Source organism: Eumetopias jubatus, unplaced genomic scaffold (assembly GCF_037043125.1).
Source record: "Eumetopias jubatus isolate StellerSeaLion01/CBP00866 unplaced genomic scaffold, mEumJub1_p1.0 scaffold_5, whole genome shotgun sequence".
Taxonomy (NCBI): Eukaryota; Metazoa; Chordata; class Mammalia; order Carnivora; family Otariidae; genus Eumetopias; species Eumetopias jubatus.
The window spans coordinates 36,045,323-36,062,539 of NW_028274811.1; the positions used below are offsets into that span (position 1 = coordinate 36,045,323).

Consider the following 17,217-nt stretch of genomic DNA (forward strand, 5'->3'; position numbering starts at 1 on the left):
GATAAATGAGAGAATTAATGTGGGTATCCGAGGAAAGAAGAATCCAGACAAAAATTCTTCAAGTTTGGGCTCAAGCACAGGAGTCCCAGAAAGAGGACTAGGCTTCTAGAGCATAAGGAGATATTCTGAAGTGACAATAAAAAAGGTGTCTAACACCAGGGGTGCATAACCTCAGGCTCTGCATTAGGGTGAAAATCATGTCTTCTCCCTGTCTTGTATCACATAATGTATGTAATGACGGTGTGTATGTATCAGGTTCCTCCGTAAGTGATGGAAATCTCCCGCTGGTTCATTCCTAACTACAGAGTCCTCATCTGATGAGCTCATCCGTTCCATCTTTTCATTCTTCTGTCTCAGACTCCCTGTTATCACCCACCCTCCCCTCCTCCTTTTATTTTTTCCAAATAGCAGACTCAACTCCAGTTTCCCATTCATCCACACATTTTCCCCTTTGAAGTCTCAGTCATGCCTTCCTGGGGAGAAGTTTAACCTCCTTCAAGTACACATTTCAGAAAGCCAATTGCACAAGGGTAGGGGGAGGGAGAGCGGAAGAGATACAAAGATCTGGGGATAGAACATCACCAGACTGCTGCGTGACGTTGGGGATGTTTATCTTCTTCGCCTCTGTATGCCCAATGCCTAGCTCCACAAACTGCTGCTGCTGGAGTAGTTGGAAGGATCTCAGAGATCCGCGTAAGTTAACCTCCCACTCCAGCGGTCTCAAGAATTCCTTTCCCAGAACATGCCTTTGTAGCTCTTCCTCCTATTAACACGGCGTAGCTAGGCTGCTTATATGTATTTCCCAGTGCTCATACAGGAACACTTAGGCACAGAAATATCAAATTTAACCGGATGCTGGAGTTGGAATGTAGAATTTTCCTTTTCCACAGATTTCTGAGTTCTGGCTTTTCCCTCCGGCTTCGTTGATGGTTTTCTCTTTCAAATATGTCTGTGGTGACTCCAAAGCACTGCAATTCTGCTAAATGACATTATGAATTAAAGGGCCACCAGTCCTTAATATGCTGAGTTAGAGACTGTTTCACCTATTTGTCTTACCTTCCCTTTAAGGATATTTCTTCTTATATTATATTTAAAATCTAGCACCTGTAGACTGCACCAACACCAGATCATTGTAAGTGCTTAGCAATGAGAAACATTTTCTACCTAATAGGAAAACAGAATGTAAGAGAATGGTTACAAAAGGTATATCCCATTATGCATGCCACTGCATGTATCTTTATGAATTCCAAGGCTGGGATCTATTTCAATCTTAGCATTTTGTAAATAATAAACATGACTAAATTTAGAAAATAGTGACAACCAAAATTTGCTTAATTTTTTTAAAGTACTTTCAACCATGAGCAGCGCATTTCTTTTCAGGTTATAAGGAATAAAAGAAAATGTGTGAATTAACATGTGAATTTTATATTGTAGCTTTAACTCTCTGTTAAACTATTTTATGGGTGTCAGTAATTTGAGTGTACTTTGAGTTCCTGCCACATTGATTGTCAAGTAGGTTAATTCCTTGATGCACTGAGGATTGAAATGGGAACTTAAACTCTTTGGGAGATGAGGAATTACATGTAGGAATTTACCTTTACTTTTTATAACTTATGGTCATATTTCCTTCAAGTCCAAAGGAAAGACAGGCACCTTATTTGAACATAAACATGAAAAAAATCAGGCTTAGCGGGGAATACTATCTCTTTTTTCTATACTATGTCAAGAAAAGAAAATACATCAGCTGTTAACATAAAGCTCCTGGATAGCTCATAGAGAACAAATCACACCTTAACCACTGAGCACCATCCATTTCAGACTGGTCACCTTGGGAACCTAGGCATTTATTCCAGGGAAATTTAACAGTTTTAAACATCTATAGAAACACCTACATGGTTTCTTTTAAATAACCTCAATGAAAACAAGTGTTATAATGTGTGAGAGGATTAAATTTCTAAATTTCTGGAAATACTGAAATTATTTGGAATCACATAAAAAGGTAAAAGGTAAACCATCAAGCTAAGGAAAAAATACATTTTCTGATTAAGCAAGAACATTCAGGTGTTCCTATAGTGTAATGAGTCCAGTTTCTTTTATGGCTTACAAGGTGGGTCCGAAGGCAATTTCAAAAGAGGGATAATATGTATACCCTTCCAAGGTGGAGGCTTAGAAATGCAACATCCATGTAGGGTTTCTGTTTAAAAAAAAAAAATCAATCTATTTTATAGATTGATTATAAATCTATAAACTATATTTATAGATCACACTTTGTCCTTAATAAACTCAGTTGGATTCCAGATGACAAATTTCACATAAAGTTCTAATTAAATTTTTTAGTATTTCCTTTTAAAAAAGCTGCCTACAAACTTAAGTTATATTTAACATTGGCATGTTTACCATTTTAAACTGCCACTTAACTGGTTTCTGTACTTGGTTCTTTGTGATATTAAAAAAAAAGATTTATAACTTTGGTTTCATCCATCAAATTTGTTTGTTTGTTTTGTTTTATCACTCGATCAATAAGGAAAGAAGTTATTAAATGTAGTCAAGTAAGTTACACAATCCTCCCCAATGTATGCACTTAGGACAAATTTTGGTATTCCATATAGTCAGAAACTCCTTTCACACAGCTTTGCTAAATATAATAAACATGAAAAAAAATTAAAGCTAATAACTTCATTCTCATTTTCAGACAAATTCTAGTTTCTTACTGAAACTTTAATGAATCTCTGCACAAATCGTTTTTTAAGAATACCAGACAATAAAACAAGGGGACCTTCTAGCATTTATTAATAAAAACCTAACAACATCGCTGACGTTATCAACGTGCAATTAAATTTAGATGACATCCCTAATAAACAGAATGCACTGAAAAGCTAACAAAAAAACAAAACTGAATAAAAAAATTAATGTAAATACAATTACCTTGGCGCTTGAAGGCTTTAAATACAGTCCTTATGGAACTGGAATCCATGACTGTTAATGATCGCACACATAGACCCAGGAAAAGTCTCGAGGAACAGGATATACCTAACACGGGCACAGATGTCCTCATGTACTTAGCCAATGAGGGTCATGCTGGTTTGAGCTCAGGAGACTTGGCAGAGCTTTAAAAATGCCATCCTGAATTTTTTTAGAGTACTTTTTAATTTTCAAAGTAAACATCCATGCACAAATCCTGTCAGGCAAAAATGCTGGGCGCTCTGTTTTACAGAAGCTGAAACTGTCACAGAAAGCTGGAAGTGACTATACAAACATACAGGGAGGACAGCAGAGGCTTCATCCCGTTTCTCCTACATATATTGTTTCAAGATTCACTGATGGCCAATAAAAACTCGCAAAGACCTAAGGAAATTTCTAACACAGTATTAAATATTCCCCTTCAGATCAGGGTTAAGTTTTTTCTGACTATTCTTTTCTCTTGAAATGTCTTGTTTTCCCACCTGTAAAATTAAGCTAATAACAGCTGTCTCCTGTACCACAGAGATAATGGCAGAACCAATAACCTGATGCAGAAACCACAGTTACGAACCCTCACGGGTTGCTAAGAAGTTTAAATGAGATGAATGCATACAAAGAAAGCCCTTAGCATGGTGCTGCCGCTTAATGCACACTCAACATTAGTGGGGGAGAAAAGGGTTAATTAAAAAAATACATAGGAAAGAATATGGATACTGTACATTTTTTAAATCCAAACTAGTTGATTTCATAGCAACTTTTATAAAACACCTGGTAATCTGTATTATGTTTCAAGTCTCTAGAGCAAGAGACCAGATGTTAAGAAAAGCCTGCTACGGAACTTTAGACAACAGAGAATGAGGCCAGTCCAACGCGGCAACACCACAGACTAATTCTGCAGTGTTTCTCTAGACATTTTCTATGGGTCTCATTTCCTCATCTGGAAACATGAGAATGGGGGAGCAGATGAGCTCTCAAGAGCCTTTAAGCTCTAATCTAAAGTCATTGTACCTAGCACATAAAACAAGCTCGGAGAACCCAAGAGCCCCACTTCTCCAGCTCCACCAGTAACAGTGTTTACCTATCATTTTCTATGTACCACCAATTACACTAATTCTTATGAAAATACCAAATCCCAGTTCGTTTTTTGTCTTGTACTTGATAATGAACAAAAAAGTCAAATAACCAACCTGTGTGCCATTCCCTATTCCACTGCCTCCTTCACTAGTGATAGGTTAAGAGGACTGTAGAATTTTAGAAAAAGAAACACACACATGTGTTAAGAAAATAATTCATCTATAATTGTCAAGAAAGTACTTTGATTCCACAGTTATCTAATCACTCGAGGTCAAAGACAGGCTCTGCTCAGCCTTAGAACTCAAGTCTTCTGATTTTGAGTCTAGTTCTTTCCTATTTCTATTACGGAATAACTAAATCAAATTGAAAGGAATTTGAAGGGGGGGGTTTCTTTTTTAAAGTAACAAAATTGCAATTTAAATCATCTTAAAATTAAAGAAGCCTTTATCCTCAATAATTACAAAATAAAACATTATAACAACAACAAGTCTATCCATAACAAACTGGTAGAGCTGTAATGTTCAACATGTGATGATCCTAAGGGTCACAAGTCACTGCGCTGCCCCAACAGCATGAAATAATAAATCAGGAACTAAACACTGGATGTCATTTCAAAATAGCTTTAAAAAATTGGCTATCAAACACACTTTCATAATAGCCACTGTTAAATATTATGGATAATTATGAAAACAACCAGAAGAAAGGCTCTTTTTATTATAAAAAGGAGTAAAAGTTAACATTTATTGCAGCACACTATATGTCATACAGCATACTCAAGATGAACACTCAAAATGTTACAAAAATAAAAATTCACGTTAAGACGGTGTGCTAAACATCTGCAACTCCTCACAGCATTAAACCTGTCTCTCCTTATCTATACACATGTATGTATATATGTATGTATATATGGGGTGCCTTACAGCAAGAATTTAAAAAATTCTAAAATAAGAAGTACTTTCACTAAATTTACTGCATTATTAGACACTATCAATCTTACAGTATCTTGAAACTGGCTCAAAAAGTATTCTAAAGCACTCAAAATTAATATTTGAATGACTGAAAAAGCATGTTTAAGCATACAGCTCTACCAAGATAAATGATTAATATTTAAATTGGCCCAGAAATAAAATTAGGGGATCACACGCTTCCATTCAAAATAATTGGCTTTAAGGACTATACTGCAATACAAATAGTTTTAATCAATTGCAGAACCCCCTAATTTATTCTATCTACCACTGAATAAGAATTTAATTTCCTCAATATTCCAGCAGCAAAATACACAGCCTCTGGAAATACATTACCAAAGAAAAAGGCTGCATTCCACAGTCAGATGACAGTGTATATAAAAGTGTAATAGTAAATATTTAAAGTGGTTCTATCAAGTGGATCATCATTATTTCAACTTCATTGCAGTAACCAGATTTTCATTGATTAAAGAGCAGATTAAGTAAAAAGGGACAAATATGAACTTGATCTTAGCTGGAATAATGTAAAAGGAATTAAAACATCCATTCCATACTTCTTGTAGTGACGAAGCACAGCAGAAGACAAGAACGTAACCCTCTATACAGTTAGGGCCATACAGCCACCAATTAGCTTTAGGTTTCCACCTCAAATGAAAGAAGCTAAATTGTAATACTGGTTAGTGCACTCCCTCATACACAAACACAGCCCCAAATTTCTCTTTAGTCCTCTGAATTTCTTGACAATTGATCCAAACTGCTGGTTTTGGGAAGCACTCTTGGTATTTTTAAACCTATCCTGCACCATTCCACACTTCTCGTGCTTCTCCTTCTCCCACCCCCTGCCCCCTTACTTAATTAACAAACTCCACGGGAAATCCTGCATTTAAGGGACATACGTAATGGCAGTAAGATAAAGACGACAGCCTGTTAAAATTAGGTCTTTGGAGGTTGAAATCACTGTCTACAACTAATTTTGAACTGCTCTAAAATTGCATATTTTCTAAAATATACACTTTAATGAACAAAATGAAGATAAAAATCTCCATTAACAATCATATTCTAATCCAGTTCGGCATAGCAATTCACAGGAAAAAGAACACTCAGTGGGATCTTTTCTTTATTTAAATGGTAGGAATATGTGTTCACTTCGGCAGCACTTATACTAAATGGTAGGAATATTTCTATTTACTTGAGAAATACAAAACGTAAGCAGAATAAACCAGAAGAAAATGAGAGCAGTTGGCTCTCTGAAACTACAGAAGTAAGGGCATGGGCTTTTAAATCCTTCTGAAGGGTCAATAATCAGGAATTGATTTTTTTTTCAGCTACAGCTTAATTCAACAATATTTCTTGAAAACTCTTGTGCAACAAAAGTCACCAACATGTATTCTGCATGACTCAGAAATATGGAAGCAGGTGCCTGTTAGTATGGCAAATACCTGTAAATACTACCATACACAATTACTACAATGCCTATTTAATTTGCTCACATAAGTAGTCGTACATAAACACAGCTCACTAAAACTAGATGTGATCTTTTAAAGTAAGAAAAAATATGTTTTAAGAAATATGCCCCAGACTTATTTTAAACCTAATGTAAATTAAGATTTCCTAACAACTAGGCTATTTCAATCACCTGCAGGCCAGAGTGGATTAAGACTTATATAACCAACCAATTAATACAGATGCTCTTTCACATTAGGTACTCATACTAAAATAAACCCTTTTGATCCAATCTCTCCTTCACTAAAATCTCAAAAGGCCCCTACAGTGATCTCCACCCACATATGAATTTCATTATTAATACAATTTGCACTTAACCTACATTTATGTGAGGTATGTTACAGAGCTTTTCATAAAATTTATAAACATTCAATGATATATTTAAAGTGGTCCAACTAAAGTATCTGTAACACCAAGAGACAAAACCATAAGAGCATCACAATACACATTATGTTATCAATTATACAAATATAATGGAATGACCAAATAAACATTTTAAGAAGTAATTTCAATAAAATCTGACCACATGCTAATCCCATATTTCTATATCGGAGTCATTCCACACTAAATTGACACACCTGAATACACACAGTATGTTTTATCTTTTTTCTTTTACTAAGACAGCCCTAATAAAGTACAAGTGTTAAAAATGAAAAAGATACTTATCATAAAGGTAAAAGTATGTAAATAACCTAAAGCAAATCTCCTTTAACATTAAACCCAAAAAAGACAATGAAATACTCACTGCCAGAACCTCTGAAAGGAGAGAAAAAACAAAAGGTAGGAAGTAAACCAACTATCCCTTAAAAAGGGGAGTAAATCATAATCAAAACAAAATCTCTTCCTTATGCCTCTTTTTGGAGAAAACATTTAGCACAGTGTTAATAGGAAAAAAAAGGGGGGTGGGGAGAATTTGCTTCACTTATCCTGTGTTTGTACAGGTCTTCAATTTCATTACATTAATAAAATTGGACATGGATGCAATTAATACTGACAGATGTTTAAAATCTACATAAATTTTCAGAGCTTTATAAATCAAAGCCCTCAACTCTCCCTAAGACAGAGTTTACAAATTCATCTTGCATCATTCCTTCTCTTCAACAATCTTACCCTTCACCAAATGGTCAACCTTTTAACACTTAAGTTTCAACATAATCCCAATAAAAGCTCTAATTCTACCTAAAACCACTTACTCCTCTGCCTCCTTTCAGCAGCTGCACCATTAATGCTTAAGTGCAAAAATGTGTTTTCACCGATGTTACTAGTTTATGCTAAATTTGCTGAATTTCAGTATTTAAAAAGCATATTCAGTTAGTATGGCTAGTTTGTTTTACTTTAAGAATGTATGTGAATATCACTATGTTTTCGCTTGTTTTAGTATCAATGAACTTAACCCTTAAAAAGAAAATATTTGACTATACTCAATCATGATAGTCGTAATTTTACAAATCAATGTGAACTGGATGTTAACCTATGTTGACAAATCAGCAGGAGTTGCCTTCCCTGGCAAAAGAGAGTGTAAAGTGTTTTGTTTTGTTTTTTAGCATTTTGAGAAAAAGCAATTTTAGGTGACAGCTTAAAAAGCCAAAGTACATTTTTTTTTTTAATTAAAAAAGGAATGCAAGTGAAGTTATTAGTGGCACAGAATATTCTCAAGTCAGAAAGTCAGTATTTACAGTTGTGGTCTCAACATGTTGATCACTTGGGTCATTGCTCATAGCTATTGTTTGACAAGAACCGTGTTAACATATAGAGAAGAGAAAGCAACCAATTTTAGTTATATCAGGGCTGTTGTGTGGAAACAATAGACTAATTCAATGCTGGTTAGAAAAGAAACATTGTTTCTATTTACTTGGAAGAAGCTTTGTACTGGGTAATCACAGTCCCCCACGTTAAGTTTAACGGCAGAAGGTATGAAATTTTCAAACATTAGCAAATTATCCTGTGTAAGATACTACACCTTTTCATTAGGACACAAACTACTGATTATAATTACAAATCACACATCAGCATTAAAATAATCATTTCATTGGATAGTAAATAATCTCGAAAGAGCCACATCATCACTGCTTTGCCTATCACCATAAGGTTGTTATGAGGCTCAAATTAAAAGTGAAGACACTTTATACACCCTAAACTCTTATGAAAAGCATTAAAATTCTCTTTAATGATGTAAGGGTATCTATGTTCATCTAAAGCTTACAGTCCAGATCCCAGATTTTAAAGGCTTAATCAAAGTTCACCATGGATGAAAAATGGTTAAGTCTTGATCTATGCCTTTTATTTTTTTTTACAGTAAGAAAAATGAAAACAGTACCATGGTGATTATTAGAACAAAATGCATTAATAATCCCCAAAGAGATTCCTAAGATGTATTATGTTTCTTTGTACAATTACATGCTTTATAAATTAGTGTAATAGTTTCCTACAGACAGCTCAGTCAAATCAACGGCACTTATTCTTTAGGACAACCAAGCACACTGAATCATTAACTCCATTGCCAAAACTTTGAGATTGAAAAATTTAAAACACAGCATGCCTTTTAACATTTAAACACAACAACTTACGCGATAAAAAAACACCTCAAATCTCCTTACTGAAAACATTTTAAGCCTTCCATTCAGAATGACAATAAAAAAATTGAAGTAGTGTTCTAAATAAAAGATTATTATTTAAATAATAGATTACTAGATAGTTTACACGAAGACACACAAGAACCAAGGTCTTTTCTATTGATAAGAAACAAGCAAGCCCTTTAAAGAATAGAACATAGCCTAAATCTGTCTGAATTTTTTCCCCTACCCAAAAACCTTCCTCCTTAAAGAGGATAGAAAAGAAACACGTCAGTGTTAGGATTTATCTTTAAAAGAAAAAGTATCTTAAAGAGAGTTTTAAATAAAATCTTCATTGACTAATTATTGGGAACAATGAATGCCACTAACAACAACAGCAACAAAAACCCTTGAAAAGCTCATGTACAGATAAATCACTGTCTACTACTATGCCTTTCAAAACAACAACAAACACCACCACCACACCCAATTAATCAATCCTGTTTCTCTACAATCACATTTTTGTATCTCCTTCACACCTAAAATGTGATCTACAACTCAGTATTTATCTGAATTGGGGACAGGGGCCATGGTAGAGAACTTAACTCCTATCAACAGATACATCTAAATTTAGCACCTTTTCCTGGTAATTCCATTTTAACAGACCTTTCTGAGGTCAAATGGAAATGTCAGTATACTTACAAAGGCCCGAGAAAAAAGAAGAGAAATCAAATGACAGCTGAGAGTCAAAGCTTCACAATGTTGGCCATCATGTATCTATTTGAGAACTTGCAGGAACTTTTCAAAATTAGATTCTGTTTTGTACCATGTTGCCACCAATTCCTTTCCTAACAAGACTGAACAGCAGACACAACTACGTACTTTAGAATCGGGAACCTATGGGCAAGTCCCACATCTAAGGCTATAGTCAGGTTCACTGCTCACTGCATTGCTTTAGCAATCTCAAAACTCAAATTCTGCCATAGATAGTTCACTGTGAAGAAAAGGCTCATTGTTAGATCTTTAATTGTTAACCCTCTGACCTCCTCAAGCTAACATTTCACAAGTGTATGAATATAGCACACACTTTTGCTTCTATAAAGTATGAAGGGTACTTTTCACTTTAACGTAAGAGCGTATTTTTAAAAATACATCAATGAACACACAATCAATGAAGTGTTAGATATCAAACTCCCTCTAATTTATATAATTTTTACTCAGGATACCTGTTAATGAGCAACATTATTTTGAATTTTTAAATAAACTATGGGCCAATGGGATCCTGAATGCCATTATTTCAGAGAAAACTTGAAATGCTTATGTACAGGTAAATCACTTAGGCTGTCTTTCAACCATGTCCACTTTCAAAAGGACCACTTAAACTTAGTCACACAAAAAAGCACAGGAGTCACTGGAAAACACATACAAATCACTGAAGATTTAAGTCTATCAATCCATTTCATATCCCTTCTTAAGAAATAGAAAAGCGTTCTTCTTACCTTGAATAGCCATTAGAAAAAACCGATCGACCCGAGAAGTTCAAAGTCCCCAAGGAAGCCAAGTTGTCATCTCCAGATCCTTGGCACCTATTCCAATTTTCTGAACCAACAGGAATTGGTGGAATGACATTAAAAATAGGCTTCTGATCCTGTTGTTGAGAAAGCGATGCTGTATTCATGTCATAGTGGTACATCTGTCCCCCAGAGGTACTCACACCATGAACAGAAATGGCAGACATTTTATTACCAATTATATTTGCCCCAGAAAAGCTTGCCTGACAGTAAACTGGGCCCAATTTCTCCTGCTTAATTACCCCAGGGGTGCAGAGTTCAATGAAATCTTCTTTTTCCGTTTTCACTTGGGGCAGTGGCACACTGTTGGGGCTTGATAGGATCAGATCTCCATTATCCTTAATTTTAGGTTTAGTGTCCGGTAAAACAAGAGGCTTACAGTCCTCATTTGAGTTTCCTTCCAAGAGGAATGGATCATCCTCTCCTGCCAAAGGAGAAAGCAAACAGTTTTCATCTATCAAGAGGTCAGATCTCCAAGGACTCTCACTCGCCTCTTTCTCCGGGGACCCAGAAGAAAACTCCAAATCCTGGAATTTTTTCCTCCAAATGTCAAAGGTGCTTTGGTCTGTGGTATACAACTTCACATTGCCCCCGTTGGTGCCAGTCTGGCCCTTCAAATTTTGCTGTTCTGAAGACACGTCCGAAAGAGTTTTTGAAAACTCCCTCTCTGTGGGGGCAGCAGAAACAGCAGCAGACGCTGAGCTCTTGGGCTTCTCTGCAACACTGGTCGACCTACTGAGGTTTGCGATGCTTTCTTCCAGAAGCCGAAAGTCTGTCTCCCCAGAGGAAAGGCTGATTTGGCCCTGCTGTGGGAATCCCAAGTCATTTCCCATCACTTTAGTTTCTGTCTCTCCCATATACAATCCCATGGAGAGTGAAACCGCCTTGGACAGATCTGGCTGCTGTGCATTGCTTCCTGAGCCTTTTGAAAAGTCAACCCCAAGTCTTGGATGCTTGGAGTCGGACTGAGAAGCAGCCGGGAGTGAGGGTGAAGAAGCAGAAACCTTCACAGTAGCTCCTCCCCTTAGGGTTTTATAGAAGTCCATCACATTTCCCCTCGCCCGACCAAGCACACTGCTAGAGACTTCTTTACTCGGGGGGCTTAGTGATTCCTTGGAGTCCATCAGATACTATCATCAGCTACCAGGCAGGTGAAAAAGAAAAAAAAAAAAAAAGGAAAGAAAAAAGAAGGGGGGGAACATAATAAGCTATAAAGTCACATCATCTCAGTGATCTGATTAGTAAGAGCCTGTTAAATGAGCCTTTTAGTTAACTCTGAATCTAATTCCTTGTTATCAGAAAAGTAGTTTCTGTCTCCCAGAATAAAAAAGCCATATCCCCTGCTCCCATTCAGCGTGCCACATTTAAAAGAACAATGCAGTTCAAGTGCACAGCTGAGGACAAAACTGTATCAAACTAAGCTTGGCTATTCATCCTGCCACTCACAGAACTGTAACTTTGTTAATCACAGACATTATAATTCATTACATCTAACTATTCCTAAGGTTCAAATTGATGTCAAAGTATTTAAAAAGAATATGATTATTAAAATTCCTACTTCCTTTCCATCAGTCAAGGCTGTTTTGCTCTTCTGAGAACCCATACACATAAAACTTGGTAAATACTATCATAGAATTCGCTCTCAAACTGCTCACAAACTGCCCTCTCACCTGCTAGTCACACAACCAAACCTCAGATTTATTGGTAACCATGCAAATTTTATTTGAAAAATAAACAATGATGATCTTCCACTATACTCAGAAAGGCTCTTATTTTTTAACCCCTATTTCTTACTGAATGTGTCTGTTTCAAATTTTGCCTTCAAATTTTGGACATACCAAATGAAATACGTTGTATATAGGCCAACTAAAATTTGGATTTTAACAAGCAAAGTAGAATGTGCAGTAGCTTCTCACTACAATTTTAGCTTATTTAAATACAACAAACAGCTCTCTCGAATCTTACATGATAAAATCTAAATGAAGCTACATTTATTTTTCAAATTGCTTAAGACCCTCAGTATGAGACACTATTATACCTCTAAATTAAGATTTTTTTCCTTTCCAAATAACCAGGTACTAAAAACAGGAAAACCCCACAACTGTAAAACCACGTTCATATAAACTCAGGTAAAAGAACAGCCAATAAAATGCTCAGAATAATTTTCTCTGTATTCTAAACCCTCACCAGTCCCCATTCAGAGGCTGTTCTCAAGAGTATTAGGTTGGTAGTATATTGTTTATAATCAGGATGTTGTAAGAGGCAGGAGAACACTTTGATAAGCACATTTGGGACATCATAGTCAAATCCCATCCAATGAAAGGAAACTTTTGCTCTACGGAGACCTTCCGAAGCAGAAACTTCACCGGCCCTCGTGGGAAGTGGAGTGGGATTAAGGTAGAGAGAGGGCTGGGACCTGCTTCTACACATCTTGAGGGTAAACTGCTCATCTCCCCGCCCCTCCGCCGAGTTTATCTGATATCGATCTCTAAACACAAGGTATCAAATGGAGCCTAATGAATTTCCACGCCGCCTTGACAGCTGCCCTCAAACTCGAAACCAAAACAGTATTTCATAAAACGAAACGATCCCTCCAACGACTTTAGCCCCCAGTTTAAATTGCAAGTAACTGTCACATTAATGGGCCTTAATGAACCGTACCAAGGCGTCTTAAGTGGTATTACAAGGCGGCAGTTACCCAGCCTGCGGCCCCAAACGTCAAACTAGCGCTGCACAAAAAACGCACCACAGAACTATTCCGGCTAGGGAACGTCTTTTTCCACAAGGGGCCACTTAGGAGCGTCAGGCACGCAATGATGCCAAGCGCTTAAGAACAAACCCTCTCCCCGGGGAGAAAAAAAGTGCAAGGGTAAAAAGAGAAATGTGTCCAGACCTGTTGAGTTCTTTCTCCGACACGCCCACTTCTACCAGATAACGCCAGCCCTGACCGAAGTCTCCAAGTTGCAGGCTGTCAGCCCCCTGCGTGTGTACACACACACACACACACACACACATATACACACACCCACCCACCCACCCCTGCGTGCCCGCCAGAAAAGAGACGCGCTGGAGCCTCGACAGAAACCCTGATCGCGCTCGGGCGCACTAGGGTGGAGTGGAAACATTCGGCCGAGTAGCATTCAAACGCGGCTCGGTGTTCACCATAAAACGGGTGTTTGGGAGGCCCCCCGGGAGGGCACTGACAGGGGACTTTGCGGGGGGAGGCTGCAGAAACCAGAATTCCGCGCCAGGAAGCAGAGGACCGAAAGCCGGGGCAGCTCGAAGACGCTCCACTCGCAGAGAGCTCAGGTTCCTCCCCCTCAGCCCGACCCGGGGACGGCGGCCGAGGGAGAGGAAGAGGCCAGCGCTGTCACCCGCGCGCTGCCCTTTCGTCACCATCACCCGGCCCTCGCCAGCCCCCACCCCCATTCCCCGAGGCTAATAAAAGTTTGCAGGCTCCCGCGGCAGCCCCCGAGCCGGCCTCAGGTCCCCGGCCCGCACCTCGGGGGAGCGAGCGCCCGCGCGGGCCCCGGGCCCCCGGCCCTCCCCACCTCTTACCTCTGGCAGGGGCGCCGATCACCCGCCACCGTCCGCAGCTCCCACCGCAGCCGAGATAAACAACTTAACATGTGAAAGCAGGAGGAGCAGTAGAGAGAGATTTTTTTTTTCTAAAAAAAGGAAGTAAACAGCCGCCCCCTTCTCCATGGGGGGGAGGGGAGAGCCCCTATTTGAGAAAGTCTCCCATTTCCCAGCTGACAAGCCAGCCCCCAGCCCCGCGCCGATCCCAGCGAGCCCGGGCTCTCAGGCGCGCGTCCTCCGTCCCGGCGCCCCGCCGCTTCGGCCGCTCCGGGTGCGGCGTCTCCTTCCACCCACTAGAATCCGTCCCCGACGGGCGGGCGGTGACTGGGGCTCCAGTCACAGACTCGAGCTCGCAAAATGGAGGAGGAGGAGGAAGAGGAGGAGGAGGAGGAGGAGGAGGGGAGGGAGCGCGGACACGCGAAAGGGCCGCCCGACCGCGGCGAGCGAGCGGGACCGATCGGGGGGCGGGCGGAGGCGGCGCCACGGCGCGCACACACTCGCACACACACGCGCTCCCACTCCACCCCCGGCCGCTCCCCGCCCGAGGGGCCGCGCGGCGGCGGGGAACGGTGCAACCTGTTGGCGACGCTCGGCAACTGCAGGGGAGGCTGCAGCCCCCGCCCCCACGCCCTCGGGGACCCAGCCACCAGGGTCCCGACGACGCCTACACGCCCCCGGCCCCCGGCACGGCCCGGGACGTAGCGGCCGGCCGCCGCCCCCCGGGCGCGCAGGACCTCTTCTAGTCCACCACCACCACCTCTTCTCCCCCCTACCCCCCGCCGGCAAGAAGGAGAGGCGGCGAGAGCCGACCTGGTCTCTCTGGGGCGGGCTTGGGAGGGAAGCCGAGTTTCTCTAGTTTGTCTTCTCGCTGCCTCCTTCCCGCCCCCGCCCAGCTCCGCGACTCCCGACCCACTCCAGAGCTGGCCGGGTACCTCGGCGGCAACCGCCGTCAGCGCCCCTGCGGGTGACAGCGGGTTGTCTGGGGGGGGGGCCGGGGCGCGGCCCGCAGCAGCGCCGCGGGGGTGGTCCGCGCCGCCGCCCTGGAGCCGAGTTGCACGAAGGGTGTCACTTAGCGCGGGCTACTAGGGTTGCACGGAAACGGTGCCGCAGCGTGTCGGCCGCTCTCGGGGCCGGACCGCCAGACACGCCCTCTGGGGAGGCATACGGAGGGGAGGGCAGAGGAGGGGGTCGACGCTTACGTACTCTTGGCCCGGGGGGAGTCGCGTGCCGGCTGGTCTCCCACCGCCGCATCGTCTGGGCGGCCCAGTCTACAGCCGCCGCCGCGCTCTCCCATCGGGAGAGAAGTTGCAAAGCAGAACCCACCCTCCCCCGCGCTCCGACCGTCCCCCACCCTTTTCCCCGAGTCTGCGAGGCGGCGGCGGCGGCAGAAGGAGGCGCCGCCTGCCAAGTTCAACCCCCACCGTCCCTCCCTGCTAGCGCGCTCACACTTGAAGGAAGTTGCACGCCAAATGCAAAACCTCCGGCGAGCTGAATTTCTTTGCACCTTTTTATTATTATTTTTAAGGAAAACAGGGGGTGGCAGGCCTAAAAGCAAGTTGCAGGCGAAACAGTAAGTTGCTTGCAAAGTACGCCCTCCCTCCCCCGCAAACTCCTGACCTCTCTCCTTCCACCCCCTCCAGGGCCCGCGTCCAAGTTTCCCGTGGAGGACCCTCACCCGAATCTTGACATTTGCTGCACTCCACTCAATGCGTCGCCCACCCTTTCGTGTACAGGGGACCCCTGTCCCTCCAAACAAAACAAAACACACGCAGTTTTAAAAATGTCAGCATTTAACTCCCTCCAGCTGTTCCCGTTACGCGCCTCCCCCTCAGTCCGAGGGAAACACGTGGCCTTTCCCCAAGGAGAGGGGCGTGGGGCTAGGGGAGTCCGCGCGGGAGACGCCCGCCCCTGCCCCCTAACCCAGCTTGCTGCGTCCGTTGGGCTTGGGCTTTGCCAGGACCGAGCCTCCTACCTTGTGCGACACTTAGTATGATTTTTGTGACTCGGGGAAAGGTTGTGCCGTGTGGCTTTAGGGTTTGGGGCGGTAACTTTTGCGCCCCCACCGGTGACAGCGCTTGCCAGCTCATGACGGGGGCGGAGGCTGCCGCAGCTCCACCTAGTCCCTGCCCGGGCGCTCGGCCCCAGCCACTCACTCCTCAGGCAGCGCTCAGACGCTAGCAGCGGCCGCCTCTGCTCTGACATCTTGAAGAGGATTGGGGGAAGCGCATGCCGGAAGCTGCTCGCCGCCATCTTGGTAAAGGACGGTGACGCCAGCCCGGCCGCGCGTCCACCATCTTGGCAAAGGTTCTCCATCTCAGGGAGCCGAAGTACCCCTTCTTCGGTTCTGAAGGGTGGACGCTGCCCCCATGTGCTATCCGATGTGAAAGGAGAAAACTAAGCATTTTAGTTACGCACATGTTCGGAGACGATCTATTCGGGCCGCCCCCAGACAATTGTAGGGCCGCCATCTTGGCAAAGGAAGAGCCACTCTCCGCCTCGGAAAAGAAAAGGGAACCAAAACGTTTGCCAACGTAGAACCCTCAGCCCATAGAATTTTTATGAAGGGTGCTGAGCAACCCAATTGTTAACACAACCTCTTTCTGGATCCAGAAGAGATGGTTCCCTTTTCCTTTCCCTTGGCGCTAGTCAACTAGAGGGAGGCCCTTGCCGTGGGTGCTCATAACGGACACTGAGGATTTACTTCAAGAACACTGTTTTGCCTACTTGCCAATTTTTCCACCTTAGGAGCCTCAGTTACCAAAATCAGATGTCTTGCGTGGATGGGTCCCCAAACTACCAATAGGTTGATGAGGGGAAAAAATCAAGACCCAAACTTAATGTAATATGTATGTTTTAAAAGTGTGTTAAATAACTCATGCCAATATGATTATCCTTCTATGTCTGCTTAAAAGTTATACTAGGAATTTATTATATGTATGGATACCTTATAAAAATATATAATTTGTATATGTTTAACATATGTAAAGGGACAGTAACAGTTATCTAATAGAT

At 41.9% G+C, this 17,217-nt stretch overlaps 1 protein-coding gene across 6 annotated transcripts in view; it reads right to left on the reverse strand.

Annotated features, from left to right (window-relative positions):
• The window catches only part of NR3C1 (nuclear receptor subfamily 3 group C member 1), a 124,850-nt gene extending 108,653 nt beyond the window's left edge, over nucleotides 1-16,197 (reverse strand). The window contains exons 1-2 of one of the 6 annotated variants that reach the window (XM_088023302.1): nucleotides 16,178-16,197; nucleotides 10,555-11,766 (exon numbers count right to left, since the gene is read on the reverse strand). In XM_088023302.1, the coding sequence (XP_087879428.1) occupies nucleotides 10,555-11,750 (1,196 nt within the window). In that variant the 5' untranslated portion in view covers nucleotides 11,751-11,766; nucleotides 16,178-16,197. Of the gene's footprint in view, nucleotides 1-10,554; nucleotides 11,767-14,184; nucleotides 14,647-15,015; nucleotides 15,126-15,408; nucleotides 15,516-15,880; nucleotides 16,151-16,177 lie in introns of those variants that run through there. The other 5 variants (XM_088023303.1, XM_088023301.1, XM_088023304.1 and 2 more) reach the window with 5 other exon arrangements.
• Between the last annotated feature and the right edge of the window lie 1,020 nt (nucleotides 16,198-17,217).